This window comes from Eptatretus burgeri, chromosome 4 (assembly GCF_056783735.1).
Source record: "Eptatretus burgeri isolate ZD-2024b chromosome 4, Ebu_testis_v1, whole genome shotgun sequence".
Classification (NCBI taxonomy): Eukaryota; Metazoa; Chordata; class Myxini; order Myxiniformes; family Myxinidae; genus Eptatretus; species Eptatretus burgeri.
Window position 1 is genome coordinate 2,180,667 of NC_140964.1, and position 18,091 is coordinate 2,198,757.

General features: G+C 41.2%; 1 protein-coding gene across 1 annotated transcript in view; it reads right to left on the bottom strand.

Annotated features, from left to right (window-relative positions):
- LOC147027329 (secretin receptor-like) overlaps positions 1 to 18,091 on the bottom strand; it is a 150,999-nt gene that overhangs the window by 92,772 nt on the left and 40,136 nt on the right. Inside the window, exons 3-5 of the mRNA XM_085876668.1 lie at positions 12,715 to 12,817; positions 10,703 to 10,810; positions 902 to 996 (exon numbers count right to left, since the gene is read on the bottom strand). Coding sequence (XP_085732794.1) covers positions 902 to 996; positions 10,703 to 10,810; positions 12,715 to 12,817 — 306 coding nt within the window. The remainder of the gene's footprint in view (positions 1 to 901; positions 997 to 10,702; positions 10,811 to 12,714; positions 12,818 to 18,091) is intronic.

Genomic DNA, 18,091 nt, shown 5'->3' on the forward strand with positions numbered 1-18,091 from the left:
AAAGAGAAAGAGAAAGAGAAAGAGAAAGAGAAAGAGAAAGAGAAAGAGAAAGAGAAAGAGAAAGAGAAAGAGAAAGAGAAAGAGAAAGAGAAAAAGAAAGAGAAAGAGAAAGAGAAAGAGAAAAAGAAAGAGAAAGAGAAAAAGAAAGAGAAAGAGAAAGAGAAAGAGAAAGAGAAAGAGAAAGAGAAAGAGAAAGAGAAAGAGAAAGAGAGAAAGAGACAGAGAGCTTAACAAAACAGTTTCGGAAATGTATGCACACAAAATTACTCTATGAGAGCAATATTTAATAAAATATTGAAAGACTTCATTGACTTCAGTCACAAGCTTTGACTTTCTAATTAACAAAGTTCAGCACGATTGGGTTTTTGGCCCAACATCGAATTTAGTTGCCGAATGGAAAAAAAACTTTGACCTCCCTCATTTTCTTGACAATAACAGGTGAACATAACACAGGTGATCAAACTGGCATTAAGCCAACCAACTGAGCAATGAGCCACTGTGATGCCAAGTTAAAGTTTGGTCATTCACACTGCATACCTTTGATTACCTGCACTTCAACTGTCACAACAACGTTTTACAGTGGATATAAAACCACACACTTCGTGCGGCATCCATGACAGATGATGTGTGACGGATGTAAAACCCTGTCGGCATGTCATTAAAATCGTGTATTATCGATAAACCTGTTGCCTCCTAATTCGTAACGAATATATTTTATTTTAAAAAATGTCCACCATAATTAACTTATTTGCACTTCACAACCAAATAAACCTCAAATCAGACAATCAATCATCTCAGAATCAGTTGATCATCAGTATAACTGACAATTCACTCATCATATCACATTCCAGCCTTGTGTTCATACCTCCAGAACACTCCCAGTCAGGGTACAAAGACTTACCAGGCCTTCATCAAATTCGTCAGGAACACAAGCCACATTGTAGGTAGGAATGAGGTGAGACCATCCCCTTGGTGTGCAAACTCTGCTCACCACTCCTGTTAGACATTACAGGCAATCATGAAACAATGTGAAAACCCACGCAGCACACACAGTCCAGCAGTAATTAATGGAGCTTTTCCAAATTCAAAGAAAATTCCAAATTCGATTCCACCCACCTTTCCCTTCTGTACTCGTCTGTTAAGTTGTTCACATAGAGTTAGTTGTATCAAGTTGAACTCGATTCACAACTACCCGATTCGGTTAAATTCAAACCGACGCTGCATTAAAAGTTTGGGCCACTTTGAAATCGAAATTCTACGAGCCGGGTAACCCATAAATATTAAACATATGTGACGTAAGTACAACTTCAGAACTCGAACCTCATTACGAAGGTAAAACATCACGTTTGTAACAACTTTCACCAAAAATGATCTCCCTTTTATGAATCTTGCCCACTAATGCAAATAAATAAATAATCCTTTTGCATGGGTGAAACTGCAGAATTTTTGATAAAAGGAAAAAGGAGATTTTTCTGGGGGTGGGGGTATGATCTCCTTGAAAATTTTGAAAACTTGATGTCAAAGCATGCATTTTGGGGTTGATCCTGTCCATATTGCAACAACAACAACAACAACAACAACAACAACAACAACAACAACAAAAACTCTGCAAATGAAAGTGATATTTGGGGAATATTTTTTTAATTTCACCTGAGCATTCATTATTGGAGCCTAATGTCGGCTTAACGGTTTGGGTGGCTGGCTTAGGATCTTAAGGTCTTGGGTTTGAGCTCCTCTCCACTGTTGAATTAACACCAGGCGGGTTGACTCAGCCCATCATCCTTCCGATGTTAGTCAAATGAGTAACAGGGGACACTGCATCAGCATTGGCCAGCGGTCGGAGTCATGAACGTACAAGTGACCGGAATTCGTCTGAAAGGAGTTCAATACCAAGGGAATGGTGAGTTGCCGAGGTACTTAGCTGACTATCCCTCTGTAATCCAACAGGAATGTTGATGAAGGATCCAAGAAGACATCGACTTCCGACTCTTCAGTCGAGCTGCACCAACCGGTGTAAGGCAACGTGAGACATGCAAGGAACCACAAAGGCAAACGAGCTCTTTACACATGAACCACACGAAGGTACTAATATCAGGTGAAGAATCGTTACCAGCGATATGACACACATAATAATCGTTATGTGTGTCATATGTTTGTTTTTCCAAGTAAAATCGGTTATGAATAGCCACACGAACCAATGTGGTGAGCTTGTTAAAGTCTATCAACATTAAGAGTTTCCTACGAAGCGTGCACTGACATCGCAAGTCGGTGGGACCAGGTGGGGCAGGCAGATCACTACCTCCCTGAAAATCATGAATGAGCAAGCAGGACTTTCACTGACACTGCAACATCAGGTTGGTCATTCTGAGAGGCTGAGAATCCCAAATCCTTCATCATGTTGCCTTCAGCTGGACTTGAGTCTCCAACCTCCGCAATACACATCCGGTGTCATGACGACGAGACAACCATTGTGCCAAGAACGATTGTCTACTTTCAAGGTTAAAACACCTTTGAAGAAGAACGTATTAGCATTACTTTTCAAAATATGGATTAATTTGTATATTTCCAGATTCCTTTTGATTTATTATCATAATAAGGAAACTATTTTATGTGAAACCTGAAAAACACACATTTGCGGAAATGTAAGGTCACAATGCAAAGTGCGGTCAGTTTCAGCCAAACGGAGATTGACATTTGATTTAATCCCAGTCATTCACTGAGAGACTGAGATTCTTGTATCTAAACATGTATAGGTAAACATACAGGTTACACATGGGCTGAGGGGTTGTGGATTTATACACCAACATTTCTACTTTGTGCAGAACGCATGCGGAATTTTAAACCACAAAATTCTCCGAGGAGTCGGTTACACTCCGATTCACTTTTCATGTAGATACAAAAGAACAGAACGTCACAAGGCAGGGATCACACAACATATTATATATATATATATATATATATATATATATATATATATATATATATATATATATATATATATATATATATATACACACACATACATATATATATATATATATATACACACACATACATATATATACACACACATACATATATATATATATATATATATATATATACGTAAATATATTTTCACAGATGTGCATTCTAAGTGGCATTAAAGTATCGTCGACTGATTAAAAAAATAATTAGATGAGTAAATATATGCAGCATCATAAGCCGCATTGATCGCAGAGGGACAGAGAGAGGACCATTCACAAACAACACCAGGGAAGACACGACCATTTTTATTACCTCCACCACCGGTGTTTGACAGAGGTAATGTTTCATTAGCAGTATGATAATTATTATTTATTATATCTTCATACAAAGTCCCCCTGTTTCACAAATTTATTGTAAAGTTATTTATTTATTTATTTTAAAGATTTCTTTATTTTATAACATAATAAATATTTTCATCCAAGCTGCCTGTTTCACAAAATGGACTTGTGAAGACAAACTTGAACACCATTTACGCAAAGACTTCGATACCGTCTACATTTGGCCTTTTATCGGAACGTTTTGATGGATGTTATGATTCACGATAGCCATTTGGTTATTGAACAAGCTATTTTGGTTGATGAAGTCTGGTTGGTCATCTGTGTTGGATATGAATGTGGCACAGAATGTAGAACCGTCCCCGACGAACGTTAATGTGGTGTCACTGATGCCACTCTGAATTCCTCTGAGGAAGATAATGAGCCTCTTCTGAAAACATCAGGCATTAATGAAGAATTTATTCTTTACCGCTCACTGTGCAACCTTTGACCATTAAATATACTGTATATGTGTATATATATATATATATATATATATATATATATATATATATATATATATATATATATATATATATATACATATATATACATATATATATATATATATGTATATATATATATATATACATATATATACATATATATATATATATGTATATATATATATATATATATATATATACATATATATACATATATATATATATATATATATATTTTTTTTTTAAAGAGAAGAAGAAGAAGGTGCTTCCAACCAAAAGTAAAACGACATCGACTCCGCTAATTTGATTAATAAGCAACAGCAGACCCGGTCTCAGGCAACGTTTCACCAGCTTCACAGCCGGCTTCCTCAAGCCAACAGAGCCAAAGCCGCGGCACGTGTCCGGTTTTTATTTCAACATGACTGCTCATTTTGGGTCACGTGCTGGTGCTCGAGGTCAAATGGAGGAGTGTTTTTTTTTTTGTCCTTTTCCAAACTTCAAGCAAAATAAACGTAAAATCACATCATCGATGGGGTGCTCTGCTCTTTTTTTGTTTTCACTTTCACGTGATCTGGTGTTTTATGTGTGTGTGCTTGTTGTTGTTTTTGTGTTTCCGAGGCACTAACATAGCTGGTTTTGTGTCCAGGTTGGACGTGATTAGGTGTTCATTGTGTGATTGTTGGGGTTCCTGTTGGGTGTTGTACACAAGTGGATGTGGTGTTTTGGATAGAGTGTTGTTGTTTGTTGCTCACCTTATCCATCTGTCTTTGCCATTCTTACCAGAGGTGTGTTTTATGTGAGTATGTCCACCATCTCCCCAGATAGGCCTCCCTCTCGACTCTTCACATGCCATGCTTCCAGTATCAATCTGTGTCATTTGCTGTATGTCGCGTCAAAGACACATGTCCCATCAAAGTCAAATTTGTGGCCAGATTGCAGGCAATGATTCGCAATGGCTGACTGGGTCAATTGCTCAATCACGTTCATCTAGTCTTTGTTTTACATTCCTTCCAGCTTCACCAATATAGAAATGGTCATCGTCTCAGCATGATGAATGGTAAACTACATTAGTGAAAACTATTTGGGTCTATTGGCAAACTAATGACGAATGCTAAATTACATTGGGTTCTATTGGCCTGAGGAAGCTTGCTGTGAAGCACGTGAAACGTCGCCTGAGACCCTTTTCTTGCTAATTTTACTTTAGATTGGAAGTGCCTTCTTCCTCTTCCAAAATATATAATCCCTTTATAACCATGCTGAGGTTATAATGCTCCAATCGCAGACCGCACACCGAGCCACACACACAGGTGATGAGAAAACCAGGTTTAACAAACGATGTAGGAATGGGGGGAATAATAGGGAAGAGAAAGACAAAGCAAGCATTTACACAATTAATATACATTACTATACTGAACTAGAAATTCCCCACGCCCTCGATGACTCGATCAGATTAACCGTTAACTTAACCATTCACACGATTACTAAGACAGACTGGGGGAATTCACAACACAGAAAGAGATGGTCGGCAAACTCGGAGGTAGAGCCTGGCAAAGAGTCTGGTTCCATTCCTGGTGGGGGGCTGATTGATCGTTTTGCGCCACCGGCCAAGGAAAGAAAAAGCGATGCAGCATCCGGGTCATAGACACATTACAGAATGGAGGGCTGATCCTTGCACACAAATAACGCATGCCTTATACTGAACATATGTTACCCCCTTTCACCCCCATCACAATCCCACAATATGTACACTCAACAACGTGTCTCTTCCATTATCCCTGAGAGATGGGGATCAGCTGGTCGGGTGTACTGGACACACTGTGATGATTGAACCAGAAACACCTCGACTCTGGAAATCGTTGTTGAAATTTAAAAAAGAAATGGGACTAACAACATAAAGCCCCCCATACTTGCCTGCTTCAGCTGAAGTGTTTTGGTGTGTGGCATATATAGAGCTTTATGGCTCTGAAAACGTCATTATGAAACCAAAAGAATAATAATAATAATAATAATAATAATAATAATAAGTCTTAATGGATAGGTGCTTGAAATGAAAGTGTGAGATGGACGCCGTCACAACACTTTATACGGAGGTCTACAAGGACATGCAGAACAAGGCAAAGCAGACAAATATCACCTCTTTCACATAGTCTGACGACCTTGATGACCCTACGCCAGGTTTGTCAACGTCATCTCAATAACCTCCAATGTTCATTATCATCTTAATGTACAATTTTAAGTGTTTTTCATATTTATGACTGTAGTTTAGGCAAAAAAGTCGATAAATTTTGAAGTTGGTTCCCCTAACCCTATTTTCCCAAAAGGTCTTCATTTTACGCATTATGGTTTTTCAACAATGTAACCTCCACGAACAGGGAGAGTCTGCTGTACTATTACATATATTTTTTTTTTAAAGAAGAAAAGAAGGCACTTCAAACCAAAAGTAAAAACTCGATCGACTCTGCTAATTTGAGCAAAAAGGCGAGAGCAGACACGGTCTCTCGCTTTTTTGCTCAAATTTTATTTGAAGACAAGACAAGTTTCTGAGACAATTTTTCTTTTATCAAAAGACAAGCTTCTGAGAGTCAACAGCTTGCGTGATAGGTGCCTCACAGGACAGCAGCTTTCAGCATAGCTTAATACTGGTCGAAGTAAGGAAGTCTCACTTTCAACTGTGAATTGAAGACTTCGAGTTGCAGGTTTGACAGGTCGAGTGGCAGTAAGAAAGCCATTGCTAAGATGGCAAAATAAGAAAAAGAGGCTTGCCTGGGCCATGAAACACCACCAATGGACTACTGAAAACTGGAAGGTCTTATGGACCGATGAATCAAAATTTGAAATCTTCGGTTCATCACGCAGGGTTTTTGTACGCTGTCGAGTAGGCATGCGAAAGGATGGTTCCTCAGTGTGTGACACCAACTGTCGAACATGGAGGAGGAAGCGTGATGATCTGGGGCTCTGTTGCTGGATCCAGAGTCGGCGACTTGCACAGAGTGACTGGCACGATGAACCAAAAGGGCTACCACAGCATTTTGCAGTGCCATGCAATACCCTCTGGTCTACACCTAGCTGATCAGGGGTTCATCCAACAGCAAGATAACGACCCAAAACATCCATCCAGGCTATGTCAGAACTACCTTTGAAGAAAAGAACAAGACGGTGGGCAACAAATCATGGAATGGCCAGCACAGTCTCCAGACTCAAACCCCATTGAGCTGGTTTGGGATGAACTGGACAGAAGGGTGAGAGCAAAGCAACCTAAAAGTGCAACACATTTGTGGGAATTTCTGCAACAGTGTTGGGAAGAACTTTCTGAACAATATTTGATTTCCATTGTAGAAAGAATGCCACGAGTATGTTCGGCTGTTATATCTGCAAAAGGTGGCTACTTTGATGAGTCAAAAATTTAGATTAAATTTTGTTCAACAAAATGATTCCATGATTTCTTTTTTATCTGCAATTGTTTATTTGTTCTATCTTTTAATTTCAGATTACATTATAACATTAAACTGCTGAAATTTCAGTAAAAACTGGAAAAATGGGGGTGTTCTCAAATTTTTGACCGGTATTGTAGCTATTAGACCCACGCAACACACTTCGTACCGTTAACCCATTACACATGAGGGGAAGGTCTGACTGCATGGAGTCACAAAATAACTGCCTGGGGATCACTGTATGTTGGGTGTGATTGCCTTTGAGGCATGCAAACTGCAAATATATATATATATATATATATATATATATATATATATATATATATATATATATATATATATATATATACATATATATATGTATATATATATATATATATATATACACATATATATATATATATATATATATATATATATATATATATATATATATATATATATATACATACGTGTGTGTGTGTGTGTGTGTGTGTGTGTGTGTGTGTGTGTGTGTGTGTGTGTGTGTGTGTGTGTGTGTGTGTGTGTGCAGACACATACACCAGCATATAACCTGTTTCCACCGGGTTGTCGTCAGGGAATCAGTTTCCAATGGTATATTTAGGGAGTTTGCTTGGAATGTCCTTTGATAGCATATAATAAGAGCATGGCCCCGTGGAAATTCAGCGTCATGTAAAATATAACTTCAAATCCTCAACCACCTTCTTGTTTAAGTCGTCATCAACCCCAACCCCTCTCCCAGCCCCAAGTCTTCAAACCCCCTCCCCACCCCAAGTCCAGAACCCACTTTCCTGACTCTTTCCACTCTGCCCCCTCCCCCCATGTCTCTTTATGTCCTCAACTCCCTCCACAAACCACAAGTCCAGAAGTCCCCTCCCAATACCAAGTCATCAACCTCTCCCCCTCCCCCTGCCCAAAGCATCAAGCCCCCTTTCCCAATTCTGTCCCTTCTTCCCCCCCCCCCCACCCATTCCAACTCTCTGTCCTCCACTGCCCCTTTCTTCTTCAAGTCCATAACCACCCTCCCTCCCAACCCCAGGTCTGCAACTCCCCCTTTTCTTCTTCAAGTCCTCAACCCCAATTGTGCATAATCGTCACAAACTCTTAAGACTGCTGAGGTTCCTCGATGAAGTAAATGGACAAAAAGATAATTATACGTTCGTGGAATTGACTGAATAGTTTGTGGCTACATTATTTTTTACTTCCGGTAGCTGTGTGAAACAGCGAATCCGAGCCTATACACCACCCATGCGTGCAACTTAGGCACAAAAAAGCATACAACTCGAAATTGCATGAACATCAATATTTGTAAACCTCTGTCCGGATCCAAGAGCTCTTAAATGAGGTATCATTCAGCATTATGCTTCCTGTCATTGCATTGTTTACCCTGTTCAGACACTATCGTGCACGTTGCATTTATACAGGTATTCAGATTAGATTAGATTAGATATAGATACAGTGTATCCAATTGATATTTGTACGAAGGTCTATTCAGTCAATTTTGGAATATTTGGGTGACAGCAGACATAGTCTCAAATGACATTTAATTTGCTTCCCAATGGACTACTTCAGGCCAAATATTGAAGACTCAGGACACAGCTTTCATTCGTAGCAACCATTTCCAGCCATACGCAGGTACAAGGAGTGGATTAAAGGAGTGTTTTTAGATCTCAAAAAAAAACATCATCGTCATCATTATCATCATCATCGATGGTCTACTCTGCCCTGTTTATATTTGGCATGATCTTGTGTTATATTTACTAGAAACTGCTACCTCTGGGAGCGGCCAGGGGGTTATGTTATTCTCCTTATTCAAAAGTGAAATTCAAAATGCTTCTCCAAAATACCTCTCGCGACGTAGTTCAAAACACCTCACTGCACTGGAAAACGTGAGAACAGGAATACTCTACTGGAAAGGGTAGGGACTTGTAATACCCTCTCCCACCTGGAGCGGCACGACACGATACACATTTATATAGAGAATTTGCATTCGCCCCCCACCCCGCCCCTCCATTATTTTCAAATTTCAAGTCAATCGGATGAAAATTGATGTTTTAGAAATTTGACAAAATTGTTGATCTGTGGCCTATGTTGACCTTTTGATCTTTTGACCTAAAAATGAACTAGCTTCTTGCTTATGACCAACTCACCAATTTCGTAAAGTTTCATGAAAATCGGTTAAAATTGTGGTCTGTAGGCGATTGACATACAAACAGACAAATACAAACAGAATCACAGACCAGACCAACCAACATACATGCGAGTGTTCGATTTCGCAAGTAACAAACACACAAACACACAGCAGTCCGTGAATTATAGTAAGGATACGAGTGAGTAGTTGTACGTACACCGTTTAGTTTTTGTGCTTCTGGAGCATGACCTTAACTACTTGTATGTCTGGGTGCTTTGTGGAGAGCTGTGATTTGTGTAATTGTGGATTCACTGGTGTGAGTCATGCAAAGGTGTGCATTGCTCTTGAGCACTGAACCTGTGATGCATGGGGAAGTTGATGGTGTACGTACTTGTGCATTTGTTCGGTGGTGTATTCATGTTGTGACATTGTTTGCTCGTCTTAACTCGTTGTAACTTGTACCATCAAGTTTTTGCAATTTGTAATAGGTGTATGTACTGTGTGGTTATGTCTATGATCTCCCTGCTTCGGCAATTCTCTCGGCCTTTGACCTATCATGCCTTAACGACCAATTATCCATGTTTGTTGGGCATGATGTACAGGGTGCAATTCCTGTCCAGCTCAAATTCATGGCTGAACTGTCGGCATTGACGCATTATAGTCAATTGTGTCACCTCCCCAATCCGTGCTCCTCAAATGCAAGACCATGTTGCTCACCAACCAATGGCACACTTTGCAGATTGTAACACAAATATCTTAGTGATTACATAATTATGGGAGATATGTTTTCGAAGACATGCACTGCTTCAAGGATTAGATAATGTTTGCACAGTCTTTAGATCGAGCAAGTTTCAACGGCTGGAATTGCATATGCCTCCTCTGATTGTGGGCGATTGAATTGCACTCAATAAACGAGACCATTAAAGAAAGGCAGGATACTCTCAGGGAGCCTCCACATTATACATGCCATTGATAGCAATGGAGCCTGCAAAGTCCACAATGTTTTTTTTTCGATTGAGTTGTCTATTTGGATTTCGTTGAAAACTTTGCCTTGAGTATAAAGTTCCAGTTCTGGTGCGAAGCAAGCAGGGAGTTGGATTATTCACACTGGATGTTATGGATGGATGTTAATCCTTCCATCTTTTTAGTATTGTTTTTGTGGGCATATGCATTGTAAATGGAGTTCTCCAGCTTGGAATTCTGTCCAACACTGCGAAACCCTTGCAGTGTGCAGTTCCTCCCTGGTTTGAAACAATGAGTGCATTAAAGGTATTTCTATATTTAACACTACAGTAACTGTGGTTATATTTATGTAAAAATGTACAGGTGGCTGGTCGGGGAAGGAGGCACTACCTTCAGTGGTTTGGAAAAAAGGAACCACATCATTGCAGGAAATGTTGACTATTTCACCGACAGGAGCTGGTGACCAGCAGGTAATGTTGTCCCACATTGCTGCACAGCCTACAAAGTGAAACAAATGGCAAATTATTCTGAAAAGTGAAATTCATGATAAATAGGACCTTAGTTCACATATCATTGCAAATCAGGAGTCAACTCACTTGTCATGTGATGTCCCAGCATGCAGAATCAAGTCAAAATTAAAATCCAAAGCCTGCAGACCAATTGTCTGACGTTGACTTCTCATGATACAAGTCTTCGTGAAAGTCTCTATAATATTGAACAAAACTTTCAAGGATTTGTTCAATATATAGTATCTATTTCATAAGTGTGTTCACCAGCTGGCAATTTTATTCAGGGTTCTTCACCTTGGTTACCATTTACTGATTTCATACATAGCAGAATGGTGATTATTTGTGGACCAATTATCATTTCCCCCATACATTCTTCTTCCAGCATTCTTTCTGACTCCCCCCCCATACTCCCCATTTTCAATGCCCTTATTTTTTTTTCCTCCCCCTCTCCTCTTCCTTTTCTCAATTTTGTTTTTCTCAACCCATTATTATTGCATACAGAGCCAAAGACACAAATGATGCAAAAATGGTGAGATTTTGGACCCAACACACCCCTACTCTCCCCACTTACCTTCATCATTAATTCACATTGCACCACATAAAGATGAGATGCGGTTGCTGGAGGTGAAAGTTCACAATAGTGTTTAAGTGCACAAAATGGGACTTACAAAGTTGTACTGACCTGAAACTGCTTCCCCAGCAACTAATTTCTGCCAAGGATAATGTTCCATGCATAATTTCTCTGGGCGACATTAAAGTTGCATCGTCAAACTTTGTGCTCAATTATTTGCATGAAATGAGTCTTGTGTTCAAATTGAAAACCCCATTTTTGTTTGCGGGGTCGAAGCCTCGTGGCAGAGCTGGCACACAAATCCCACATACACACACATGCAGACAAATACATGACAACACGGAATCTGATACAAGGTCTGGCGCAAGGACAAATTGATTCGAATTTGGTGAAGATCTGAATCCGCATCTGGGTACGATAATTATTTAATTCCATAAGTGGTTCTTCACCATTGAGAGATTGGGCCAAAAACGATATACCGTAGTCCTGTTTTGCATGATATTTCAAAAATGTATTGGGCCCGATACGTTCTCATGGATCAGTTATTAAGGGGCAGAGGTATGCACTCTATCAAGTGCACTTCTAGTTATTAAAGTATTTGGTATGACCAGCCAGGTTTGGAATTGAACTGCCAACCTCCCAGACCCAGAACAGACACTCGAAGCAAAATGCCACCGATTCTTTCCTCCATACAGGTGTTGGAAGATGTCAATGACCCATCGTATATGCACAAATTTAATTAATTTTACCCAGACCAGACAGCAGGAAGAGAAAGGATTTTCCTTTTTCTATGAGAAGAAGCTGAGTGAGGGAGATTGGGGAGATACCCATTTTTGACAGTTTCTCAAAGAGAATCCTGGATGCGTAATCTCAAAATGCGATCTTTGGACATCTGTGCAAAACTATTACTTGATTTAACCATTTCTCGAACTTCAACGAAGAAACCCTTATTTTACGCCAATTATTTTAAATTGCCAATGAATCAGAATAAATCATTCAAATATTGAACTTCACTCTAATTTATACAAATTAATTCCAACATGAACCAAAAGCAAACCTATCTTATGTGTACCTGCAACATGATTGAGAGGCAATGTCAGCAAAGCAACAACAGCATTTGTTTGATGGTATGAGAATTGACCTACATTACCTCAATAAAGGCATAACCAAGCTAATGGGTGACTAAGCATGGAAAGGCATCTAATCTCAACACTTATTTCACAAAAACAGCTCAGCCAAGAAGGAGAAGAGCAGGGAGAATGGGGGAAAAGATGATCATAAAACGTGCTGCGCGTTGAGCCTGACATGCTGGCTCTGCGTACCACTTCCCCGTGGTGTCTCATTCAACGAACTGAGATTTCTGCACGACTCTTCCTGCCGCTTTGTTTCCAGGGCATGGAAACAATCATGAGGCGTGGCTACCACCTGAAGGAGATAAATCATGAATTGCATCATAAACATGAATTCACAAGTATTATAATCAGAGTTCATTGTTTAAAAACTATCATGCAATCCTGTACATCCATAATATCTTATATCTTCATCATCATTTCATCATTTAATGAGAGGATATCAGTGAGTAATACATGTTCAGCTAATCAATTGAATGATCAACTCTTTTTCTCAGGGGGGAACTGGAAAGGAATATAACAGGGCATGGATGTCCGTTCAGGTTGGATTTTTTCACCTGCACATTTAAAAGAAGCCAGGAGAAAATTGTGCCAAATGTCAACTCCTGGTTTCATTCACAAATAAAAATCAGACAAGAGGAAGAAAAACTCAATCTTACATATTGTTACATTTGTGTGTGTGTGTGGGAGAGGGGGGGGGAGAGGCTGGGGGGGGTTAGATATTACCATAGAGCAGATAGGAATTTATAGAGTAGCATGGTCCATGTATGAGTAGTTAGCCCATCTTGATGTAAAAAGTAGGGACACGTCAGTGAAATGATGTCTTGTTTGTATGTGCACCTTACAGGGAGAGGTGTGTGGTGATAATTAGTTAGAGATTATGGTCAAGGAAATTGTGCCATATAACCTCTCTGTAAACCTCTACAGGGGGCACCAGGAGACTTGTCAAGAGAGGAGCAATACATGCCTCCCGAGGAGCGGAGCTATCGGTCGTCTCGGCAGGGCGGTGCGTTGCCCAGGGAGAAGAGGGAGGAGCTGATTTTGTGGTTGGGTGTGTGAGAGGTTTGGAGGCTTTAAGGTAAAACTGGAGTTCGTAGCGTCTGAGGTAAAAACGGAGGACAAAGAAAGTTTTGAGGAGGTCATCCTGCCTACCTGCCTCTGCCTGTTTCATCTGCCTGTTACCTGTCACCGATCGTCCTGCCCACCCTCTCGTAAATTTTGCCTTTCCCCATTCGTCCTCCCTGGATCCTGCCGCGTGCCATCACTGCCTGTTCATCTCCCCATTGTCTGCCCGCCTCACACTTGTCCGCTCGTCCACCAGCAGCTGAGTCCTCCGGGCTTTGTTCCTTTCCCGTCTGTGGCTGAATCTGGTGTGAGGCGCCTTAGTTTCTATGAATAGGTTTTATTCACATTGTATATTATCATTTATTAATTGCATTCCCTTCCCTTCCCTCCCAACCCGCCATAGTATTCCTTTCGATGGGTCAATCTTCTCTTGGTAGTTTTTGGTTCGGGAATAAACCCGTTTCTTTTACAAGAGCTAAGGTTCTCGTGTCTTTATTCACGACCCGCACACGCGTTGTCCGCCATTAATTTGGAACGTCTCCAGAGGAGCTAAAACCATTCGGTTCATTGCAGGATTTTACCCTCCCGCCGCGATGAGCACGATGGTGGTTGAGCCGTTGACGCTGCAATAAACTTAATAAATTTTCACCAATTTGACTATAATTCACTGAGAATAAAAGAGAAGTAAATTTCTTCAGCAAAAATTCAAATATATATTCAAGAAATTTGTTGGGTGTTTGGTGATCTTGTATGAGCACCCAGCTTCTGATGTTGGAATCATCAGTTCACATCTCTTACAGTAGATTGAGATAGGACACCATTGAGAGATAGGACAAAAAACGATATCGTACTGTATTGCATGATATTTCAAAAACGTATTGGGTCCGATATGTTCTCGTGGATCAGGCATTACGTGGTGGACGTATGCACTCTACCAGTGCCCTTCCAGTTTTTTTTTTTTTCACTGTAACAAGCATCGTGTTGGCTTAACGGTCAAGGCGGCTGGCCTAAGATCTTTGGGTCTGGAGTTTGAGCCCCTGTTATCCCAATAAAAAACACAAAGTGGGGTGACAGCCTGTCATCCTTCTGAGGTTGTCAAAAAGAGTACCAGCTTCCTGGAAAACAGGTGTCACTGCATCAGTGGCACAGCTCTGCTCCCACGAAAGATGCAATCAACAACCACAGGTTGCATGTGAAATAATAATAAATAATGACTGTATTTTGATTTCACATCGTCTCGTTCATTTATTATTGTTTATTTATCACCGATCACACCATCTCACACCTCGGTGATGACTTCTGTGCTCCGGATTCACCGCGCGGCCCATTCGATAGCTCCATCGAAGATTTCTCGCACGACTCACCTGAGAGGCCGATCATTGCGATGGGAGCACCTCATCACTCCGGGCTTACCTCTCTTTGCCTTCCCAGCCCACAAACTCTTTGAGCAGTCCATCCGAGACATGAACACACATCCAAAATGTCAAGACACGAGACACGTCCGAGACACAAGATTCCCTCCACTCCACACCTCTCCCATCCTGACAAGCAATCTCGGCCCTACACTTTGATGAACACCCCTGTAACTTTTTGCTTAATTGTCCGGTTTGTGTGTTTCATTTGTGTTCTTAATTGATTAATATTTGTCTCTAATATGTAGTTAAGTGAGGTTAAAGTTATGTTCGTGTGATCAAAAATGTGCCATGGCAATGCATCCCCCCCCCCATTAGAACATTACGTCTATGGGAATATCTCTTCTGCTTTACATCATTTTCCTTAATGTTGAATTTTCTAGGAACACATCCATGATGTGAAGTGGAAACTTGCTGTCGTGTGTTTTAAACTAACAATCACACAATTTATTTCAGGAAAATATCACACTTTGCAAAAAAAAAATTTCCATTTTTATCAATTAAATTCTTAAGTCGATTCTGAGTGTCAGTCAAGGTCCCGGACTTTCGGGAAAAGCAAGTATCGACCGAAACGTCGAAAAATAAGGCAGTTATAAATTGTACATTTCACGTAAATTCGTAATATTGTACTTTCAAGTCCCTTTACCATTATATTGTACTTACCTCTCACAATAATTGATTAATTTAAAGAAAGCCAGGCATTAGTGACATGATTGTTGCATTAAAATTCAATAATAAACAATCACTGATTTTTCCAAGAATATAATCAGTTCACTTTTTTTAAATTTTGAAATCAAAAGTTCTGATGACTCAACACGCAGGTAAACAGATGCACTAATACAACTAAATACAGCACAAGGAATTTTTTGGCGTAATTACATTTGGTATTTGAAGATAGGCAGAGTCGAGTCCAGTAACACTTTTAATAGGAGCCTTCCATGACAGAGGCTGGGTGTTGTAGGCCGATGGGCAGCAGAATCACTCGGTTGGACCATGCTCACGTTTGAATTGGCTCATTCATGAATAGGTTTCCCAGTGATGTCCAAGCCGTCTTAACATTTCCTTAGAATGGAGACACAAGGCCAGCTGACTCGTCTATACTTAGATTGGCAACGTAAAAAAAAAAACCCATGGTATCTCTCGAAATGGGTATGCCATTGTGTGCCACTCAGTTCACTACTGATAAATTAAATGCAACATGTAAGTTAATAATATGTGCTGGAGTCTCATTAAAAGGAACCATCTTTGAGACAAATATCTTTAAAATCAAACCTTTTGGTGACGATTTTGCACAAAGCACAGAAGGGATCAGCAACAATTCAATCTCTCTCCCTCCCTCTCTCTCTCTCCCTCTCCCCCCTCTCTGTCTCTCTCCCCCCCCGCTCTCTCTCTCCCTCCCCCATTCTCTCTCTCCCTCTTCCCCATTCACTTTCTCTCTTTCCCTCTCCCTCTCCCTCCCCCATTCTCTCTCTCTCTCCCTCTCCCCTCCCCCATTCTCTCTCTCATCCTCTATCTCTCCCTCTGTCCCCCCCTCTCTCTGTCTCTCCCCCATCCCTATCTCTGTCTCTCCTTCCCTTGTCTCTCCCTCCCTCTCTCCCCTCTCTCTCACTCTCTTCACCTCTCACTCTCTCCCCCCTCTCTCCCCCCTCTCTCTCTCCCCCTCTCTTTGGCTCTACCCTCTCTCCCTGCCTCTCCCCCTCTCTTTGGCTCTACCCTCTCTCTCTCTCTCTCTGTCTCTCTCCCCTCCCTCGCTCTCTCACTCCCCCTCTTTCTCCCTCTCTTCACCTCCCCCCCATTCTCTCTCTCTCTCTCTCTCTCTCTCTCTCTCTCTCTCTCTCTCTCTCTCTCTCTCTCTCTCTCTCTCTCTCTCTCTCTCTCCCTCTCCCCCTCTCCCCCTCTCTGTCTCTCTCCCCTCTCTCTCGCTCTACTCCTCCCTCTCAATCTACCCCCTCCCTCTCTCTTCCTCTCTCCCTCCCTCCCTCTCCTTTGCTCTTTCTCCCTCTCTCCTCCTCTCTCTCCCCCTCTCTTTCTCTCCCTCTCTGCAAGTGAGGCTCATGGAAGAGCAAGGTTGAATTGGCATTGAGGTAGCAGGGCATCAATTGGGCACAATCAACAAGGGAATGAATTAACAGGAAAAGAAGAGAAGGAGAGGTAGGGAGAAAACTGAAACCAGCAAGGAAGAGGGCTGGCTTAGGAAGGATTAACGGTGGTAATAACGATCACCAGTCAGGATGGGGGTGGTGGTGCACTACCTGCTTGAAGCTCTGGAGGGAATCGTGGAAGAAAATGGCCTCTGGAAGGCATTTCCATCCATGGGGGATCTGGGAAATTGAGGAACAGAGGTTGCGGTGTACAGTCAGCCTGGTCTTTGGAGGTTTAATCAGAAGGGGGTTACCGGAGGAACACATGCATCCTGGAGTTGCTCGGGAGGGTCAGAGGACATAGAGAGTCGAGGAAGCAATAACAGAGAAAAGGCAGTGGACAACAGAGAGACCGCTGACCTGCCTGTGAGGCAAAAGCAACAAACCTTGTGCTTCGGCCTCATCACACGACATTCCAATAATGCTGAGAGCTTTAGAATCCACAGAATCAAAGAGAGACAGATGTGATGCTGGGGTGCCAGTCCATATGCGATCGCAGTACTCCACTGAGCGAGCTTCAAAGAAAAGCATTGCAGACTGTGAGTCGCTCTGAATTTCCAAGGAAAGACTTGGATTGACGGATGATGCCCAGTCTGAAGCTGGCTTTTAAGAACAGCTTTTCTCTGTGGTTGGCCCAAGAGAGGTAATGGCTGATGGTGAGGCCTAGAAGTTCAACAGACTGAACCTATTCCAGTGGTTGACCACCAAAATAAATATGCACGTTAGTTTGAGGATCCTTCCGGAGTGACAGGGTGAGACAGTGGGATTTTCCAGTAATGAAGGACATGTTCCATTTATCAGACCAGCATATAATTTCAGATCAGCAGAGAGTGATGCAGATGCTTTCTCCCTGGCAGTGGGATGGTGTACTGTATGACACAATGTGCAGTCATCTCCAAAAAGGAAGAGTCATCTCCAAAGATGTGAAACAAGACTGGGGCAAAAACACTG